The 16,997-nt window shown below is 37.9% G+C and overlaps 1 protein-coding gene across 5 annotated transcripts in view; it reads left to right on the plus strand.

The window, feature by feature from the left end:
* The window catches only part of chn1 (chimerin 1), a 236,366-nt gene extending 224,142 nt beyond the window's left edge, over window positions 1-12,224 (plus strand). For all 5 annotated transcript variants that reach the window (XM_072579176.1, XM_072579175.1, XM_072579178.1 and 2 more), the window contains 2 exons: window positions 97-202; window positions 5,157-12,224. In XM_072579176.1, the coding sequence (XP_072435277.1) occupies window positions 97-202; window positions 5,157-5,328 (278 nt within the window). In that variant the 3' untranslated portion in view covers window positions 5,329-12,224. The remainder of the gene's footprint in view (window positions 1-96; window positions 203-5,156) is intronic.
* The last annotated feature ends 4,773 nt before the right edge of the window (window positions 12,225-16,997 follow it).

Below are 16,997 nucleotides of genomic sequence, written 5' to 3' on the forward strand. Positions count from 1 at the left end.
CCATATTGGAGCTATAAGGGGCTAATAAGGGGCAAAACTGAGCACTAATGAGCCCGATTTCTTGACATTGATATTTTGATATTATTTTGATTGCAGAGATTCCAGAACCTGATGAGCGATTGGAGTCAGTCCATGAAGCACTAAAAATGTTACCACCTGCACACTGTGAAACCCTGAGTTACCTTATGGCTCATTTAAAAAGGTAGATAGATCATGACCATTCATACTAACCATTTATAAGTGCTGTCATGTTAGGAAACTTTAAACTTAACTTTTTGATGTAGTTTTTTTTCTAGAAGCATTTCAATTTGTTAAGCAGTGGATGTAACTTGTAGTTAAATTATTTTATGTACTGTACTTTTGTTCCGTTATACGTCTCTCCAAAAGACATTATTCCTGACTTAGAGGAAACAAATTTAAAATCTCTTTAATCAGTCTGATGGTGTATGAAAAGAAAGTCACAGGGGATCAATTATACCAAACCAGTTTCTCTTCATCATAGAAGAAATTCAGTTAAGAATAGTGAACTTACAATGTTGGAACATTATACTGCAAAGGCCTGTTGACATTGGAATTCAAATTGTATCAATGTTGCTTTTTGTGCTACCATTACACTTTTTTTTAAAGAAACCCATTTAATAATTGCCTTTTTTTTAATAGTTCAGTATTCCAGTTCTGAAGGTTGCAGTTTATATTACAAATTAGTTTACTAGAATGACCTATTGCCTTCTAATGACCCGATCTTAATGATCGATAGAATATTAAGGCTGCAAGTGTTCGGTTCTGTGTCAGATAGTAGTTGTCAGGGAAGAGTTTATGATGGGGACTGAAGATATTGCATTTGGTCTTTTGATGTTTCGATGAAGAAAGTTTCTGCTCTTTAAATAGCATATATTGAACAAGAAATCTGACAAATTGGAAACAATGGAGGGATTGAGATAAGTAACAGTGAGGCAGTGTTTGGTATTGTCCTTGCACATGTGAAATATTGCACATTTTCCTGGAATCCATTGTGAAGGATGAGATTTCGGAATATTTAGAAGTGTATGGTAAAATAGAGGAAATTCAGCATGTTTTCATAGATAGAGGTCATGCCTGAAATCTACTAGAATTCCTTGAGGAAGTGAGGAATAGGTTAGACCAAGGAGAGCCAATGAATGTTATCTACCTGGACTTCAAGAAAGCCTTTGACAAAGTGCCGCACAGGAGGTTCCTGAGTAAGGTAAGGGCCCATGTGTTGGAGGCAAGTTACTAGCATGGATACAAGCTTGGCAGCCAGTGACAACTGGTGTTCCACAAGGCTCAGTGTTGGGAGCACAACTTTTCACTTTGTAGATTAACAATCTAGATGAAGGAACTGAGGGCATTCTGGCTAAGTTTACAAATGATGCAAAGATAGATAGAGGGACAGGTAGCATTGAGGAGGCAGGGAGGCTGCAGAAGGATTTGGACAGATTAGGAGAGTGGGCAAAGAAGTGGCAGATGGAGTACAACGTGGGAAAGTGCGAGGTCATGCACTTTGTTAGGAAAAATAGAGGCATGGACTATTATCTAGATGAGGGAAAAGATTCAGAAATCTAAAGTGCAAAGAGACTTGGAAGTTCTAGTCCAGTATTCTTTCAAGATAAACTTGCAGGTTAAGTCAGTAGGCATATGCAATGATGGCATTTATTTTGAGAGGACTTGAATATAAAAGCAGGGATGTACTTCTGAGGCTCTGTAAGGCTCAGGTCAGGCCACATTGGAGTATTGTGCACAGTTTTGGGCCCCATATCTGAGAAAGATGTACTTGCCCTGGAAGGTATTGAGAGGACGTTCATGGGAATGGTTCCAGGAATGAAAAGCTTAACATATGAGGAATATTTGCAGAGTCTGAGTCTATACTTAATGGAGTTTAGAAGGATGGGGGAGGGGGATCTAATTGAAACTTACAGAATACTGAATAGCTTGGTCAGCGTGGATGTTGGAAAGATGTTTCCAATGGTAGGGAAGACTAGGACCTGAGGGCACAGATTTAGAATAAAGGACAATGGAGATAAGGAAAAACTTCTTCAGCCAGAGAGTGGTGAATCCATGGAAGTCACTGCCACAGAAGGCTGTGGAGACCAGGTCATTGAGTTTATGTAAGACTGAGATAGGTTCTTGATTATCAAGGGGATCAAGGGTTATGGGGAGAAAGTGGGACAATGGGAATGAGAAACTTATAAGCCATGATCGAATGGCAGAGTAGACCCGATGGGCTTAATGGCCTAATTTCTGCTCCTATGTCTTATGGTCTTATGTCAGCAAGGGTAGCATGTAGAGGATAAATAGGTTAAGGCCAAGAATAGATCCTTGTTGAGCACCAGTGTTAACCATACAGGAATGACATTAGAGATAACTTGCCTAGCTTTAACTGTATAGATAACAATGGAGCAGGAAATTACAGTCCCAGCCAGCTGAATCAAGGATAGATTGGGCAACCATGTCAAAGGTTTCATGCAAGTTAAGAAGCTCAATAAATTGTAGCTTGCCATGATTACCATCACCTAGCATGTGGTTTTTAATGCTGTAAAAGGAATGGAAACTTGATTGGAGTGATTTAAACATGGGTTGTGGTCTGTGGGCACAGACTTTGGAGTCAACAAAGCATGCAAAGATATTGGAGAGGAAGGAGATTGGAGAAAGGGTAGTCGGTTTCCATGAGAAGTGGTCAAAGATGTACTTTTAAAGGAGAGGGGTCATAGCAAAAATTTTGAAGGACAGGTATACAGAACAGAGAGGAGCTGTTAGTGCCAAATATCATGGAGGTCAGAAAGCAAGGTTGTGTTGTCACCAGCTTAGTGTGAATAAAATCTAATAGTTCAATGAAGTATGATCCATCTGGTTCTAAGCAAGGAATGTAGCTGAATGGACCCCCTAGGATCTACCAAGGCACAAGAAATAACAGTGTCAAACACACTAGATACTGCAAACACTTTTGACCCTGAAAACATTATTGCATTAGTACTGGAAACTTGTTACAACACTGGCATCTACCCAGCAATGTGAAAAATTAGCAAGATACGACCTTTCCATAAAAAGCCAGACAAAGCCAATCCAGCCAATTACCACCTTATCTGTACGCACTCCATCATCATCAAAGTAACGGAACAGGTTGTTGTTCTATCAACATCCATTTCCCAGCAATAATCTGTTCACTGACATTAACATTCATACCATCCACTCAGCTCCTGATTTCACTCCAATCTCCAAACATAGACAAAAGAGCTGAACTTTAGAGATGAGCATTCGCTTATCATCAAGGCAGCATTGGACCAAGAAGTGCATCAAGGAGCCTGAGTAAAATTAGAGTCAGTGGAAATCAGGGCAAAACTCGCTATTGGTTGAAGTTGAACCTAGCTCAAAGGAAGCTGGTTGTGGCTGTTGGGTGTCATTCATCTCAATCCCAGACATCAATGCAGGAATTCCTCAGGGAAGTATCCACATTCAGTTGCTTCATCAACGGCCTTCCCTCCACCAGAAGATCAGAGGTGGGGATGCTAATGACTGTACAATGTTTAGCAGTATTCATGACTCAGACTCTGAAGTACTTGTGTTCATATGTAGCAAAACCTAGGATTGGACTGATGCCACAAAAGTGCTAGGCAATGACCATGTCTAACAAGACCGAAGCATATCATGGCTACTTGACATACAATGGCATAACTAGCATTGAATTCAAAAATACCACCATTCTTGAGCTGTCATTGACCAGAAACTGAACTTCACCAGCCAAATGATAACTACAGTAGCATCTCAAAGGCTAGGAATTCTGGGGCGAGCAAGCCACCACCTAAATCCCCAGTGCCTGTCCATGATCTATGAAGCACAAGTCAGGAATGTGATGGAATCATCTCCACTTGTCTGAATAGGTACAGCTCTGATAACACTCAGAAGTCTTGACATCGTCTAGGACTAAATAGCCATTTGATTGATACTCTATTCACCACCTTCCACATCAATTCCTTTCACCATCATAAGTGGGAGCAGATTGTTTGTCTGTAAATGGACTTCATTAACTCTCTAAGGCTTCTCCAACAGCACATTTCAAATCCACCAAGAAGGACAATGGCAGCAGGTGCATAGGAACACCACATCTTCAGTTCCCCTCCAAGCCACATGCCATCTGGCATGGGGCTATACCATTGCTGTAGTCAAAATTCTGAAACTCCCTAACCTCAAGGACTACATTTGTTCAAGAAGGCAGATTACCATCTGATCAAGGTCAAATAGGGAAGGACAATAAATTCTGCCCTAACTAATGACACCCACTTCTCATGAATGAATAAAACATAGGCTGATGGAGCAAGAGGTAGATCTTGTGGACAAGATGAACTCCGAGGGCATGATGGGATATTGAAGAGAAGTAAAACTATATAATTTAGGGCTAGCATGGGGTTTGGCCCTGGAAAATGTTTTTCTGGGTAGGTGAGCAACCTTATGACAAAGAAGTCCATGCAGATCAGGATGAAGAAAAAGATTTTAGGCCAATGCTTTGTGGGAAGAAGTAGCTAGTTATCTGTGCATTACAAGATATTCCTGGAATAATAAAGACCGTCAAAGTTTGGAAAAAGTTGATTAGAATGTTTGACACCACAGAGTTTTATTAGATGACTGCAGTGGCTCAGAAGAAATTTCCTTGAGCTTTATCCTTGGAAAATTTAAGAAGATTGAATATAGTTGCCAAGAATGCATGAAAGGATATGTTTGAATAGAGCAAACTTAGTAGACCAAAATACCTGTTTGATACTTTGTTCTTATATATCTAGTTGCATCCTATTTAAAAATGATACAACATTACAAAAAGAAAATTCTTAATTATTGTTTTTAATGGAAGTTATCAAGTTTTAAACAAATGTAATGCCATTAGATAACATTTCTAAACAATGCAGGGTAGCTTTGAGTTCAGTACAGTTTATTCTTGTTTGTAAAAGCACAGCAGCTATCTCAACGTTTCTACACTTTGAGTATCTGATTGGAAAACTGATTAGAATTAGGACTGAATGTTAAAAGTACCGATATACTAAATTGTATTAATTTCCAAATACTGTTGATTTGTTTTTAATTCCAGTCTTTTATCAAAGTAAGTACTGTAATTCAGTAGTTACTAAAATGGATTATTGCTTTTTTTCCAGGGTTACTCTACATGAGAAAGACAATCTAATGAATGCAGAGAATCTAGGAATTGTGTTTGGACCAACTCTAATGCGAGCTCCAGAGCAGGATCCCATGGCTGCCTTGAATGACATACGTTATCAAAGACTGTTGGTTGAGATGCTCATCCAAAATGAAGATATTTTGTTTTGAAACTGTTAGGAGGGGAATTTTTAAAAATGGTAGGAAGAATGAGTTAACTTATTTTACCTGGGTAATTGTTTCAGTGAGCAGGTTGAAATGACAGCAATTCTTTGTACTTTTTTATTGTGTACTTAACTCAGACACATCATAATGTAATTTGGAGAACTAAAACTTCGAGGTTAGACTTGGGTACTTTCATATAAATCAAAGCTGCTGCATGTACTTGTAAGAGATCTTCAATGAAAATCAGAAAATGTTGCTTTTTTTAATCATATATTAAGTGGAATTTGCCTCATGTTTGTAAAATTGTGAGCATTTGTTGAAATATTTAACTACACTTGTATTTTAACAATTTATGATTCTGGACTAAGGAAAAATCTACAATACCAGATGTCAGAATATAATATTGATATTGTATTCAGTGACACATTCCAGTGTTTATTTCTGCATTTTGAACTATAATATTGTTTGTCAGAGTTGTGTAAATTGTGCTTATAGATCTCTATTTGAAACAAAATGCTTTGTATAATATTTCTGTACAAACTGCAAAATCAGGATCAGTTTCACTTGAAACACAAAACAAACACTGATTTATTTTTTGTGTAATCTTTGGGTTTTTTTTTAAATTTGGCATGCAAACATTAATTTATTAACATTTACATCTACAATGTATTTTTTAGAGCAAAACTTTTAGTTGGATATTTGGTGAAAGTAGCAATTTTGTGAAATTACTGAATAGTTATTTAATTGCTATGATTTCAAAATAGACTCATAGAATTGTACAGCACGGACACAGACTTTTCAGACCATGCTGACCAAATATCCTAAACTGATCTAGTCCCATTTGCCAGCATTTACCCCATACCCCTCTAATATTCATGTTCATGTACCCATCCAGATGTCTTTTAAATGTTGTAGTTGCATCCGCCTCCACCATCTTCTCTGGCAACTCATTCTATACATACAATTTTTTCTATATGAAAGAATTGCCCCTTAGGTCCCTTTTTAAATTTATCCCATCTCACCCTAAACCGATGTCCTCCAGTTTTGGACTCCCCTACCCTGGAAAAAAAACCTTGGCCAATCACCCTATCCATGCCCCTCAAGATTTTATAAACCTCCAAGATCACCCCTCCACATCCGATGCTCCAGGGAAGAAAGTCCCAGACTATTCACCCTCTACCTATCACTCAAACCCTCCATCAATGGCAACATACTTGTAAATCCTTTCTGAACCCTTTCAAGTTTAACAACATCTTTCCTATTGTAGGGAGACCAGAATTGAATGCAATATTCTAAAAGTGGCCTAATCGGTGTCCTATACAGCTGCAATATGACCTCCTAACTCCTAAATTCAATGCACTGACCAATGAAGACAAGCATGCCAAACATGGCCTTCACCGTCCTGTCTACCTGTGATTCCACTTTCAAGGAACTATGCACTTGCACCCCTCGGTCCCTTTGTTCAGCAACACTCCCCAAGGCCCTACCATTAAGTGTATACATCCTGTCCTAACTTACCGTACCAAAATGCAACATCTCTCATTTATCTATATTAAACTCCAACTGCCACTCCTCAGTCTATTGGCCCATTTGTTCAAGATTCCGCTGTACTATGTAGCAACCTTCTTCACTGTCCACTACACCACATTTGGTGTCATCTGCAAATTTACTAACCATACCTCCTATATTCACATCCAAATAATTTATATAAATGAGGAGAAACAGTATGCATAAGTTACTGGATGATAACAGAAGTGATGGCATTTGGAAACTATTGAATGTAGGGAGAACTGGCCCACACCAGTGGATATTTCTTTATTGAAGACTTAAACTCAAAGTCAAGGAATGTACCAGCTTCTAAGTACAATGCTCATCTGAGCATAACATTACATTCTAAATGGCTTATGATCTGAAAATATGTTCATACCATCTTGGGTTAAATTCAATTTTTTAAAAGTACTTTGCCAAGTCATTAGAAGTTATATAAGCCCAAAGGAAATATACTTCCCTTCTTTAAATTTATACTTTTCATTATTTCTTTAGCTATTTTACTCATACATCTTCTACTCTTAATTTTAATAATATATTATCCTAAAGAATCATCCAAAAAACAATGTCCATCCACTCAGAGTATAGGTAATCGAGCAAAGTAGTATCAATAGAGGAACAAAATAGATGCATTAATTATTTAATATAATGGAGAAAAAAGAATAAGTTAGTTGTGCGATAGAAATGCTGTTTTAATAGTGTATAAATTCAACAGGTAGCATTATAAAAATATTTTGAAGTAATACTATTGAATCTAGGTGAATGCAATATTAAGATGCGCTTTAGTTTTATATTAAGTGAAAAATCGGTTTTTAATCCAATATAATTAATTGCAGTTGTGAGCCATGACTAGTTTTTGAATTTTTGTGTAAAATATAGTATATTTATGTCATTATAGTTTGGCCTCAGGATTAAGTATTTGTTTCAAAAACTATTTTGCAACTTTGAAGTATATATTTGATTGCTAGCTATACCTGTGAGAAGAAAAGCTATTTGAATCCAATGTAAGTCTAAGCACCAAATGTGGTTATGTGCGGAGCGCTCTTTAAATTATTTTGTTTATTTGTATCTTTAAAGGACTTTGAATGGCAAGTATGAATTTGATATCCTTCTAGTCAGTTAAAGCTGTCAGAAATAGTGGCATGTCAGAGATTCCACAAAATATTGGATAAAGTTGATCAAGAAGCATGGTTAAGGGTTTTTTTTTTGTTGAAGATCAGTGAACCTGAAGTGGTTTGCTGCTTTTGCTGTTCCAAAAGAGCAGAATAATATAATAGAAGTAAACTACTGCAGGTGCTGGAAGTCTGAAATAAAATCAGAAAGGAATAGTTACAACACCTAAAAGACATTTGGATAGATACATGAATAGGAAAGGTTTAGAGGAATATGGGCCAAATGCAGGCAAATAGGACTAGTTTAGTTTGGGAAAGTTGGTCAGCATGTATGAGTTGGACCAAAGGGTCTGTTTCTGTTCTGTAAAGACTTTTAAGAACTGGAGAAACTTAACAGGTCTGGCATCATCTACAGAGAGAGAAACCAGAGTTAATGTTTCAAGTTTTATATAAATCATCTTCAGAGCAGATGACTATGCTAGTTACTAAATTAGAAGCAGGTCTAATAAAGGTTACAGGTTGCAAGAGAAAACTGGCGATAGAACGATGTAGAAAATATTAATCCAAAATTAGTTCTAGTGCTAAAACAGCAAGTGGTTGTAAAATTTTAAAGATCTACTAAATATTTGGTTTTTACACTAGACATTTTCAATGCTTCTGCAAATGTTAACTTAAATTATACGTCAGAAACTGGTGAAAAGAATATGTACAAATACACAGTGCTCCATTTCACTGAGCAAGAATAAAATGAGAGCCAGCAACAAGGGAGTCTGCTGGCAGTGCCTATTATAAAAGTATAAATCTTAGACAATTAAAGGTAATACAGTTACCTATAAAATATAATAAGAACATTAAAAAATGAGATCAGGAATAACCAAATAACAATATCATATCTGATTTGATGCGTAAGCTACACCTTCCATTATGATTCCCATGTCTTTGATTCCCTTAGTATCCAAAAATCTATAGATATCCGACTTGAATACTCAACAACTAAGCTGTTCTAGGCCATAATTTCCAATGGTTTAGGACTTTTTAAATGAAGACATTTTTTCTCATTTGTGTTCTAAATGGCCAAATCCTTATCTGAGACTCTGACCTCTATTCTAGACTCCTCAGCCAGGGGAAAGCATCTTCCCAGTGTCTTATTTGGCAAGTTCCTAATGAACATCATGTGTTTCAATTAAATCATATTTTAACCTTCTAGGGAAATTGAGCCTGGTCTCTGTCTTTGCAGGATAATACTGTCCTTGTAAGAACAGTGAACATTTGTTGTACTCCTTCCAAGGCAAGTGTATTCTTTGTAAACCAAACCTCTACACAGTATTTAGCAAAATCCAAAGCAATATAGTGCAACTTCTTCACTCTTAATATCCTCGTGCTCTTGTAGTATAGGTGAACATTGGTGGCTCAGTAGTTAACACTGCTGCCTCACAGCACCAAGGCCCCTGGTTCAATTCCAGCCTCGGGTGACTGTGTGGAGTTTGCACATTCTCCCCCTATCTGCGTGGATTTCCTCCCACAGTCCAAAGATGTGCAGGTTAGGTGAATTGGCCATGCTAAATTGCCTATAGTGCTAGGTGCCAGCGAGAAGTGGGTCAGTGTGGACTGGTTGGGCCGAAGGGCCTGTTCCCACACTGTAGGGATTTTTTTTTTAAATTCCATTTTCCTTAATACGTTTGTTTACAAAGAAATCTGATCACTCTGAAATCAATATTTTCCAGTCCCTCATCCTTTGAAAAAATATTTGGCATTTCTAACTTTTCAACCAAACTAACTTCAAATTTCTTCCTATTCCAGCTGCCTTATCATTGCACATTCACTTATATATCTAAATAATTTGCAGCCACTTTGCATCCTCCTCACAGCATACATTCCCACTTTTATTCATCAGCAAACTTGGATATATTAGACTTGGACCCATCACCTAAGTCATTCCTATGTATTGTAAATTACTGAGGCCCAAGTACTGATTCTTGTGGTTAACTCTCCCGCCAGTTACAGCCTGGCAGAAGTGGGTACTGCAGATGCTGGAGATTAGAGTCAAGATTAGAGTGGTGCTGGAAAAGCACTGCAGGTCTGGCAGCATCTGAGGAGCAGGAAAATCGACGTTTTGGGCAAAAGCCCTTCTTCAGAAAATTTCTGATGAAGGGCTTTTGCCTGAAATGTCGATTTCCCTGCTCCTCGGATGCTGCCTCACCTGTGTTTTTCCAGCACCACTCTAATCTTGACACCAGTTACAACCTGGCAACCCAAAATTGATCCAATTACTCCTACACTGTTTCTGTCTGTTAATGTTAACCATTCCTCAACTCTGGCCAAAATATTACTTCATGAATCCTAAGTTTGTATAATAATTATTTTGTCGCAACTTATCAAATACTTTTTGAAAATCGGAATTTACTACCTCCCTTATCCACTATATTAATTACAACCTCAAAGTTTCTCACAGGCATTTTGATTAAATGTATGTAAATTGTTAATGAGTCATATGTGAACTGTTCTGTATAACCTATTTTTCTAATCAACCTGTTATTCCTCATCTCTGGAGGAGGTAGGACTTGAATCCGAGCCTCTCAGTTCAGGGAGATGGGAAAGGTTTTGCCCTTCCTTTTTAAATATACTTCATCATGTCTTAGCAGCAGCATTTTAAAAATTGATATATATACACCAGTGACTATGATATTTATGTTATCTGAGATGATAAAACAGAAGTGAAGTTGGATTGAACTATAACTGGTGTATTATACTATATAACAGTGAATGTATTATTTAGAAATGAAAGGAAAGTTGTAAATGGGCTGAAGGAACAGAGTTGAGACGTTAGAGCTGTATTTAACCAAGAAGGTATCTTTTTGGTCACAAAATCTACTCTCATGGGGCACATGATCTAAAGCGACACATCTGAAGATCACTTGGAGGTGATTCTTGCAGGAGGAGATTAATCTGAAGGTTGGCATATCTGCTCTTCATGTCTCAATGTTGCCAGCAGAAATCACCAGAAAATGACTGGCATTTTTCCTCACACATTTTAATGATTGCTTTGCTGTCATTTTGTTTTATCAAAGATACTGAAACCAATTAATCTGTGTGTGACACATGTGAAGGATTATATGGTCTTTGTGGATGTATGTACATCTGCTCATAGTAGACAATGCCAGCTCTATAAAGGGAGAACACTTTTACAATATAACACACATTGCTGCTACTAAGGTGGTGCTGTGTCCTAAGTCAAGAATATCTAATTGCTGTATTGTTCTTAAAACATAGCTATTATTCCACTAGATGTGGACATCACTGGCTCGATCAACATTTATTTTCCATCCCTAATTACCTTTGAGAAGTTAGTGGTGAACCATTTGTCCATGTGGTGTAGTTATAGCCACAATGCTGTTAAGAAGGGACTTCTAGGATTTTGGCACAGTAACACTTAAAGAATGACAATGTGCTCCAGTCAGGCTGTTAGGTGGCTTGGAGAGAAACTTGGAGAGGTGATGCTTTCGTGCCACTGCAGCCCTTATCTTTCTAGATAGTAGAGGTCTCAAGTTTGGAAATTATTGTCAGAGGTGCCTTGATGAGAAATTATAGAACCAATTTTTGGGTAATTCAAATCCATTACATTTTGAGGTCAATTGGATGATCTTCTGAATAGATTCAAAGATGATTTTAAGTCAGTGGTTCCTAGTTAGCTCAGAAAAACCACCAAGTATTCAGTAAATTATTTCTATTTCTTTTAAAAGATTATTTTGTATCGGTAATAGACTTTGATATCTGAAATGTGAAACTGTCAAAACTTATTTTTAAAATCCAGGTGGCTGTGTCACATTGCGGCTTATAGTAAATTGAGTGTCATGAGATTTTATATAACAATGGGATTATTATATCATGTAATTCCCAAATATTGTAGTGGATCTGCATTTCAGTTGCAGCATTCTTGTAAGTATAATCTAATTAATGATCAAGGTAATTTGAAAACTGAAACATGCCAATCAGTTTCAGTTTGCAGCTGAGCATCACCCTGCAATTTAAGATTCTTTTGCATCTGTAAGATAGTGTAAGATCTGGATGGAGTGTGTTGTCTGCATGTGCTGATGTGCCATCTTTAATATATTATGGATAGATATATAAAATGTTGAGAGTTGCTTGCAACTTTTATTATCTGTAACTTTTATGTGTTTTATTTATGACACATTAATGTGAACTGCTTGACTACCAAAATAAATGTGGACAATTGCTGAGAAAGGAAGTATTGAGCTTTTATTGACCTGCTTCTCACCTGCTATGTTGTCCCATTTATATTTTTCTGATTAAATTAAGTCGCAAGTTAAACAGAGTTGCTAACATAATTCTGTAACTCTGTCAACATGAAATGTGTACAACCTGGTACTCTGTCCATTTACACATTAAATATTAATTTGATATCTCACTAATTCTTATTAACTTATTTGGATATTAGAGAAATCATTGAAGAAAATTCAAAGCGAACATTTGTAGTTTTGATACTGGATCTCAAGTCTAGGTTGAAAATAGATTTACATGATCTGGAGTGATTTTAAGAAGCAAAGGAAGTAGTATTTCATGTTAAAGTCACCTGTTTGTAAATTGATTTCAATCATCTTGATGCTGAAGGTAGTGATGTGTGTTTAGTCATTACGTTTGTAACTAAAATACTGGAGCTTTGAACTCAAGAAAAGATCTTAAGTCAGAGATTTATGAATGAATATTCTGCATATTTTCAGAGTTGAATTCATGAAAACGTGTTTGAAAAAGTTTGAAACCTGATGAAGGATGAATCCCTTTTCTTATCACTGAAATTCATTTCATACTGAGTTGATGCAGTGACTTTCATGAAATTCTTGAACGTATCTATTGCTGAAGCAGCTGACTTCTAAATTAAAGACAATAGATCACTGAAGCTGACTTTTGGTTTGGCAAGGAGAGAATGGCAAAGTAGGTTTGCAACAATTATATAAATGTCCTCGTGTTACCTCTGGTTCTTCTGTCAATTACATTAACTCAGAATCTTCTAAGTTTTTTTTGCCACTGCAAACAGTTCTGCTAAATATCTCGTGGGTATATGAAGTTTATTATTAATCCAGGTGTGCCTGAAAAATTACTGTTCACATGACTCTCCATTATTAGGCACTTTTGAACCAAATTTTGGAGCCACTGGTGGGCTTCTAGTGAATGTGACTCCTTTATTCAATAAGAGAAGACAGGAAACATGAAACTATTAACCAATTAGCAGTCATAGAGATTTATCTATGACTGCTAATTGGTTAATAGTTTCATGTTTACTGTCTTATCGAATAATCGTCATAGCTATTTTGAAGGTGTTATTGCATGTTGTGAAAAGAAATTAATGTTTAACCAATTTATTTGTTTCTTTTAAGAATGTTGTGCATGAAAGGAAGCTAGTGGATGTGCTGTACTTAAATTTCATGAAGACAGTTTATAAGATGCCACATCAAAGATTACCGCAGCCAATAAAGGCTCATGGTGTAGGAGACAATATGTGTTATGGATATTAGATTGGCTAACTAACAGAAAACAGAATGTAAACATAAATGGGTTTTTTCCTGGTTGGCCAGATGTAATGAGTGGTGTGTTGCAGAGATCACTTCAAATTTCCAGAATTGAAGGAGAGTAGGCAGGATGGAGGTGAAGGGCCCAAACACCTCTGGAGTGTTGTGAGTGAAGATTTCTGCGGGAGCTCCACGTGTTTCTTGGCTGTTCACTTTCTTTTGAGGAAGAGACGTGGAGAGCACAGCAGGTTACTTATTCCCCTTTCTTTGGGTAAAAGTGAGGACTTTCTTTGCAGTCATGCTTTCAGTCCTGAGATTGAGTGTAAGTGCGTGCTCCTGGCTCTCCATGGCAACCACCAACCTGTCCATGAAGGCAGCTAGACTGTCACCTGACTCACTTTCCTGCTGCAGCTTCTGGGTAACGAAGGCTATTGCATTACGTATACCTGTCTGCTGCTCATGGATAAAGTCCCTGATTGCCAGTGCCACAGAGTCATCTCCTATGTCTTCAACAGTTCTTCAAAAACCAGTGATGCAGGACATTTCTTCCTCAGCTAGCTGTTGAATTGTCACTAGATTGTGTTCCTGAATTCAATAAGCCCAAACTTCCCACTGAGGTGCCAGTTTCAGAGGTGACAGCAATGCTGGAGGCAGCCTTGCTGGTGCTTCCTCTGAGTCCTCCATACTCAAGTGGCTTCTGGGGCAACCAGGCATTTTGCTGCGAAGGTGGTGGAGATGCTGATGAAGACACAGGAGAAGTAAAGCATTGGGCCAGAAACAGCAAGCTATGAATAGACTGACAGCAGGGTAAATGTGAATTGCATTGGAGTAATGAGAAATGGATGTCTCAGCGAAGAGTGTGAGGGATAATATTGAAGGCAATAGAGTGGCAGAGCTGAAGTCTTGATGGGAGGTGGGTGTAGTAGCAGAGAATGAGTAAGGTATCAGAAGAAGTGTGTAGCTCTTTCACTGATCCAGGGAGAAGGTCATTCACTTTCCAGCAGCACTGTTGGCTGTTCCTGCGAACTATAGAGACAGCACTGACCTGAGTAGCGAACCTTGAATCAGGCTGCCAGGGTCTGCTGGCATGGCTGCTTCTTCCAATCCTCTATGGAGCGGATGGCCCTCCACTGCACCACTCCCTCAACCAGGATTGCCAGATCCCTGTTGAAGAATCACAGTGCCATCTTCCCATTCTCCAGCATGTTCAGAATCTGTCTATGACTGAGCAGGGAAGCTTTGGAATGCCAGCACTCAACCAAGTGCAAGGCACTGCAAGATATGCCATATCTCAGCAGCAAATTGCTGAGTAGCAAATTGTTCTGGGAATGGCACGTGATAAGATAGGGCTGGTATTAGATGTAACGGTTGCCACAGATGTGGGGTAGATAGTTAATGCAGTGAGTTTGCTAAGATACAGTAGCTAAAATATCTCAAACAAACTTGATGTAACCTGGGCCATGCAAAAAATGCAAAGATTCAGCCCAATATTTATAAATTTGCAGATGATAGCAAATTAGGGATAATAAATTCCAAAAAGATATTAATAAACTTGCAGAATGGTCAAATGGCTGACTTAAGATAGATTCATTTTGGGTAGAAAGCATAAGGAGGTCACATTACTTAGAAGGTGCAAGTCTAGATTGGGTAGAAGAACAGAGGGATCCGAGCACAAACCTACTGGTGACTAGAAGTTGCTTTACAGGTAAGCAAGGCCAAAAAAAAGCCAAACAATCAACCATTAGGCTTTATTTTTAAGAAGTTGGATATGTAAAATAGGAACCTTATGCTAAATATGTACCGAACCTTGGTTAGACCACAAAGTATATACATATTATTTAGGAGCAGTTGTAGGCCATTTAGCCCTTGTTCAGTAAGATCACAGTTGATCTGTTTGTGTTTTGACTTCCACATTCTTATCTACCCTCAATAAATTTTGAACCCTTCCTAACAAAATCAATCTATCCCCAACTTGCAAAATATTCAGTAACAACACCCTCCCACCCCATCACCTAAAGTAGAGAGTTCCAAAGTATCCACCCTCTAAGGGAAAAAAAATTCTCTTCATTGCTATCAGAAAAGAGCAACCCTAATCTTTAAACAGTTTCCCTAGTTCTCACCCACCAGAGCAATCGCCCTTCCACATCCACTTTTTCAACACCATTCAGGATCCTGTGCACTTCAGTCAAATCACCCTCACTCTTCTAAACTTCAGGGACAACAAGCCCAGCCTTTGCAATCTATCCTCATAAGACAACCTAGGAATGAATTCCGTAAACCACCTCTGTACTGCCTCCAACACATTTACATACTTCCTAAATAAGGAGACACCAAAACTGCATGCAGTGTATTCAAGATGTGGCCTCAGTGCTCCATTTAATTGCAGTTAAATTATCTGATCAGTGTAGCCATTATCCTTCATGTACAGATGAAGGTACAGTAAGTGTACATTGTGCAGACTCATAAATGGGTCTAACAAACTCAATCTTATTCAGGAAAAATGCTGAGTCTACTTCAAATTATCCTGGAATTTTGGGAGAAAATGGAAGTCAGCTGTTCATGCTACTACAATGCAGTAGCAAAACAATTGTATTTTTCACCAAGTCATAGATTGTTGCCATCAAGCCAAAAGACATGCTGCCTCCCAAACAAATGAGTAATCCGGTGTAAGAATTCCAATGCGATGTATCTTGGCCATGTATCCCAAAGACTGGTGGATAATATCAAAGATTTCCTGTCAGCAGATCACAAAAAGAAAGATACTGACCACATCCTATCAGCCTGCACTTTTAAATCCACAACATAGTGTCCAAAATTAGCTGTGATTCTGCAATTGGACAGCGTTTGCTTAAAAAAAACTCCTGAGTGTGCAAAGAATTACACTGTCAAATAATTTAGAAGTATCAGTAGAGGTTGTAAAATGAGAGAGTGCAACCCATTCTAAAAGATGAAAGACTTAACAGCAATCTAGGTTTGTTCAATATATCATTTCAGATGCATGACAGTGTAATCTTTTGTTACAAATTCTGTGTCTTACAATCCCATTCCACAGCTACTTGATGAAGGAGCAGCGCTTCAAAAGCTAGTGCTTCCAAATAAACCTACTGGACTATAACTTGACGTGTGATTTTTAACTTTGTCCATCCCAGTTCAACACAGGCACCTCCACATCAAGTTTTTGTTTCAAGCAATTCTTGTTGATTATATTAAGGGGAGGAAGAGGCAAGCATGGCTGTTGTGGGAAGCCTTTAAAAACCAGCTGAGGACAACTTAAAAAAAAAATTGGGGAGTGATGAAGTATGAAGGTAAGTTAGCTCGTAATACAAAAGAAGTTTGAAGTTTTTTAGACAAGGTAAGAGAAAGGCAAGAGTGGCCACGGGAATATGAAGATGGAGAAGTTATAGTCATAGAGTCATAGAGATGTACTGCATGGAAACAGACCCTTCAGTCCAACCCGTCCATGTCAACCAGATATCCCAACCTGAGTAAT

The sequence above is a fragment of the Chiloscyllium punctatum genome, chromosome 10, assembly GCF_047496795.1.
Source record: "Chiloscyllium punctatum isolate Juve2018m chromosome 10, sChiPun1.3, whole genome shotgun sequence".
Taxonomy (NCBI): domain Eukaryota; kingdom Metazoa; phylum Chordata; class Chondrichthyes; order Orectolobiformes; family Hemiscylliidae; genus Chiloscyllium; species Chiloscyllium punctatum.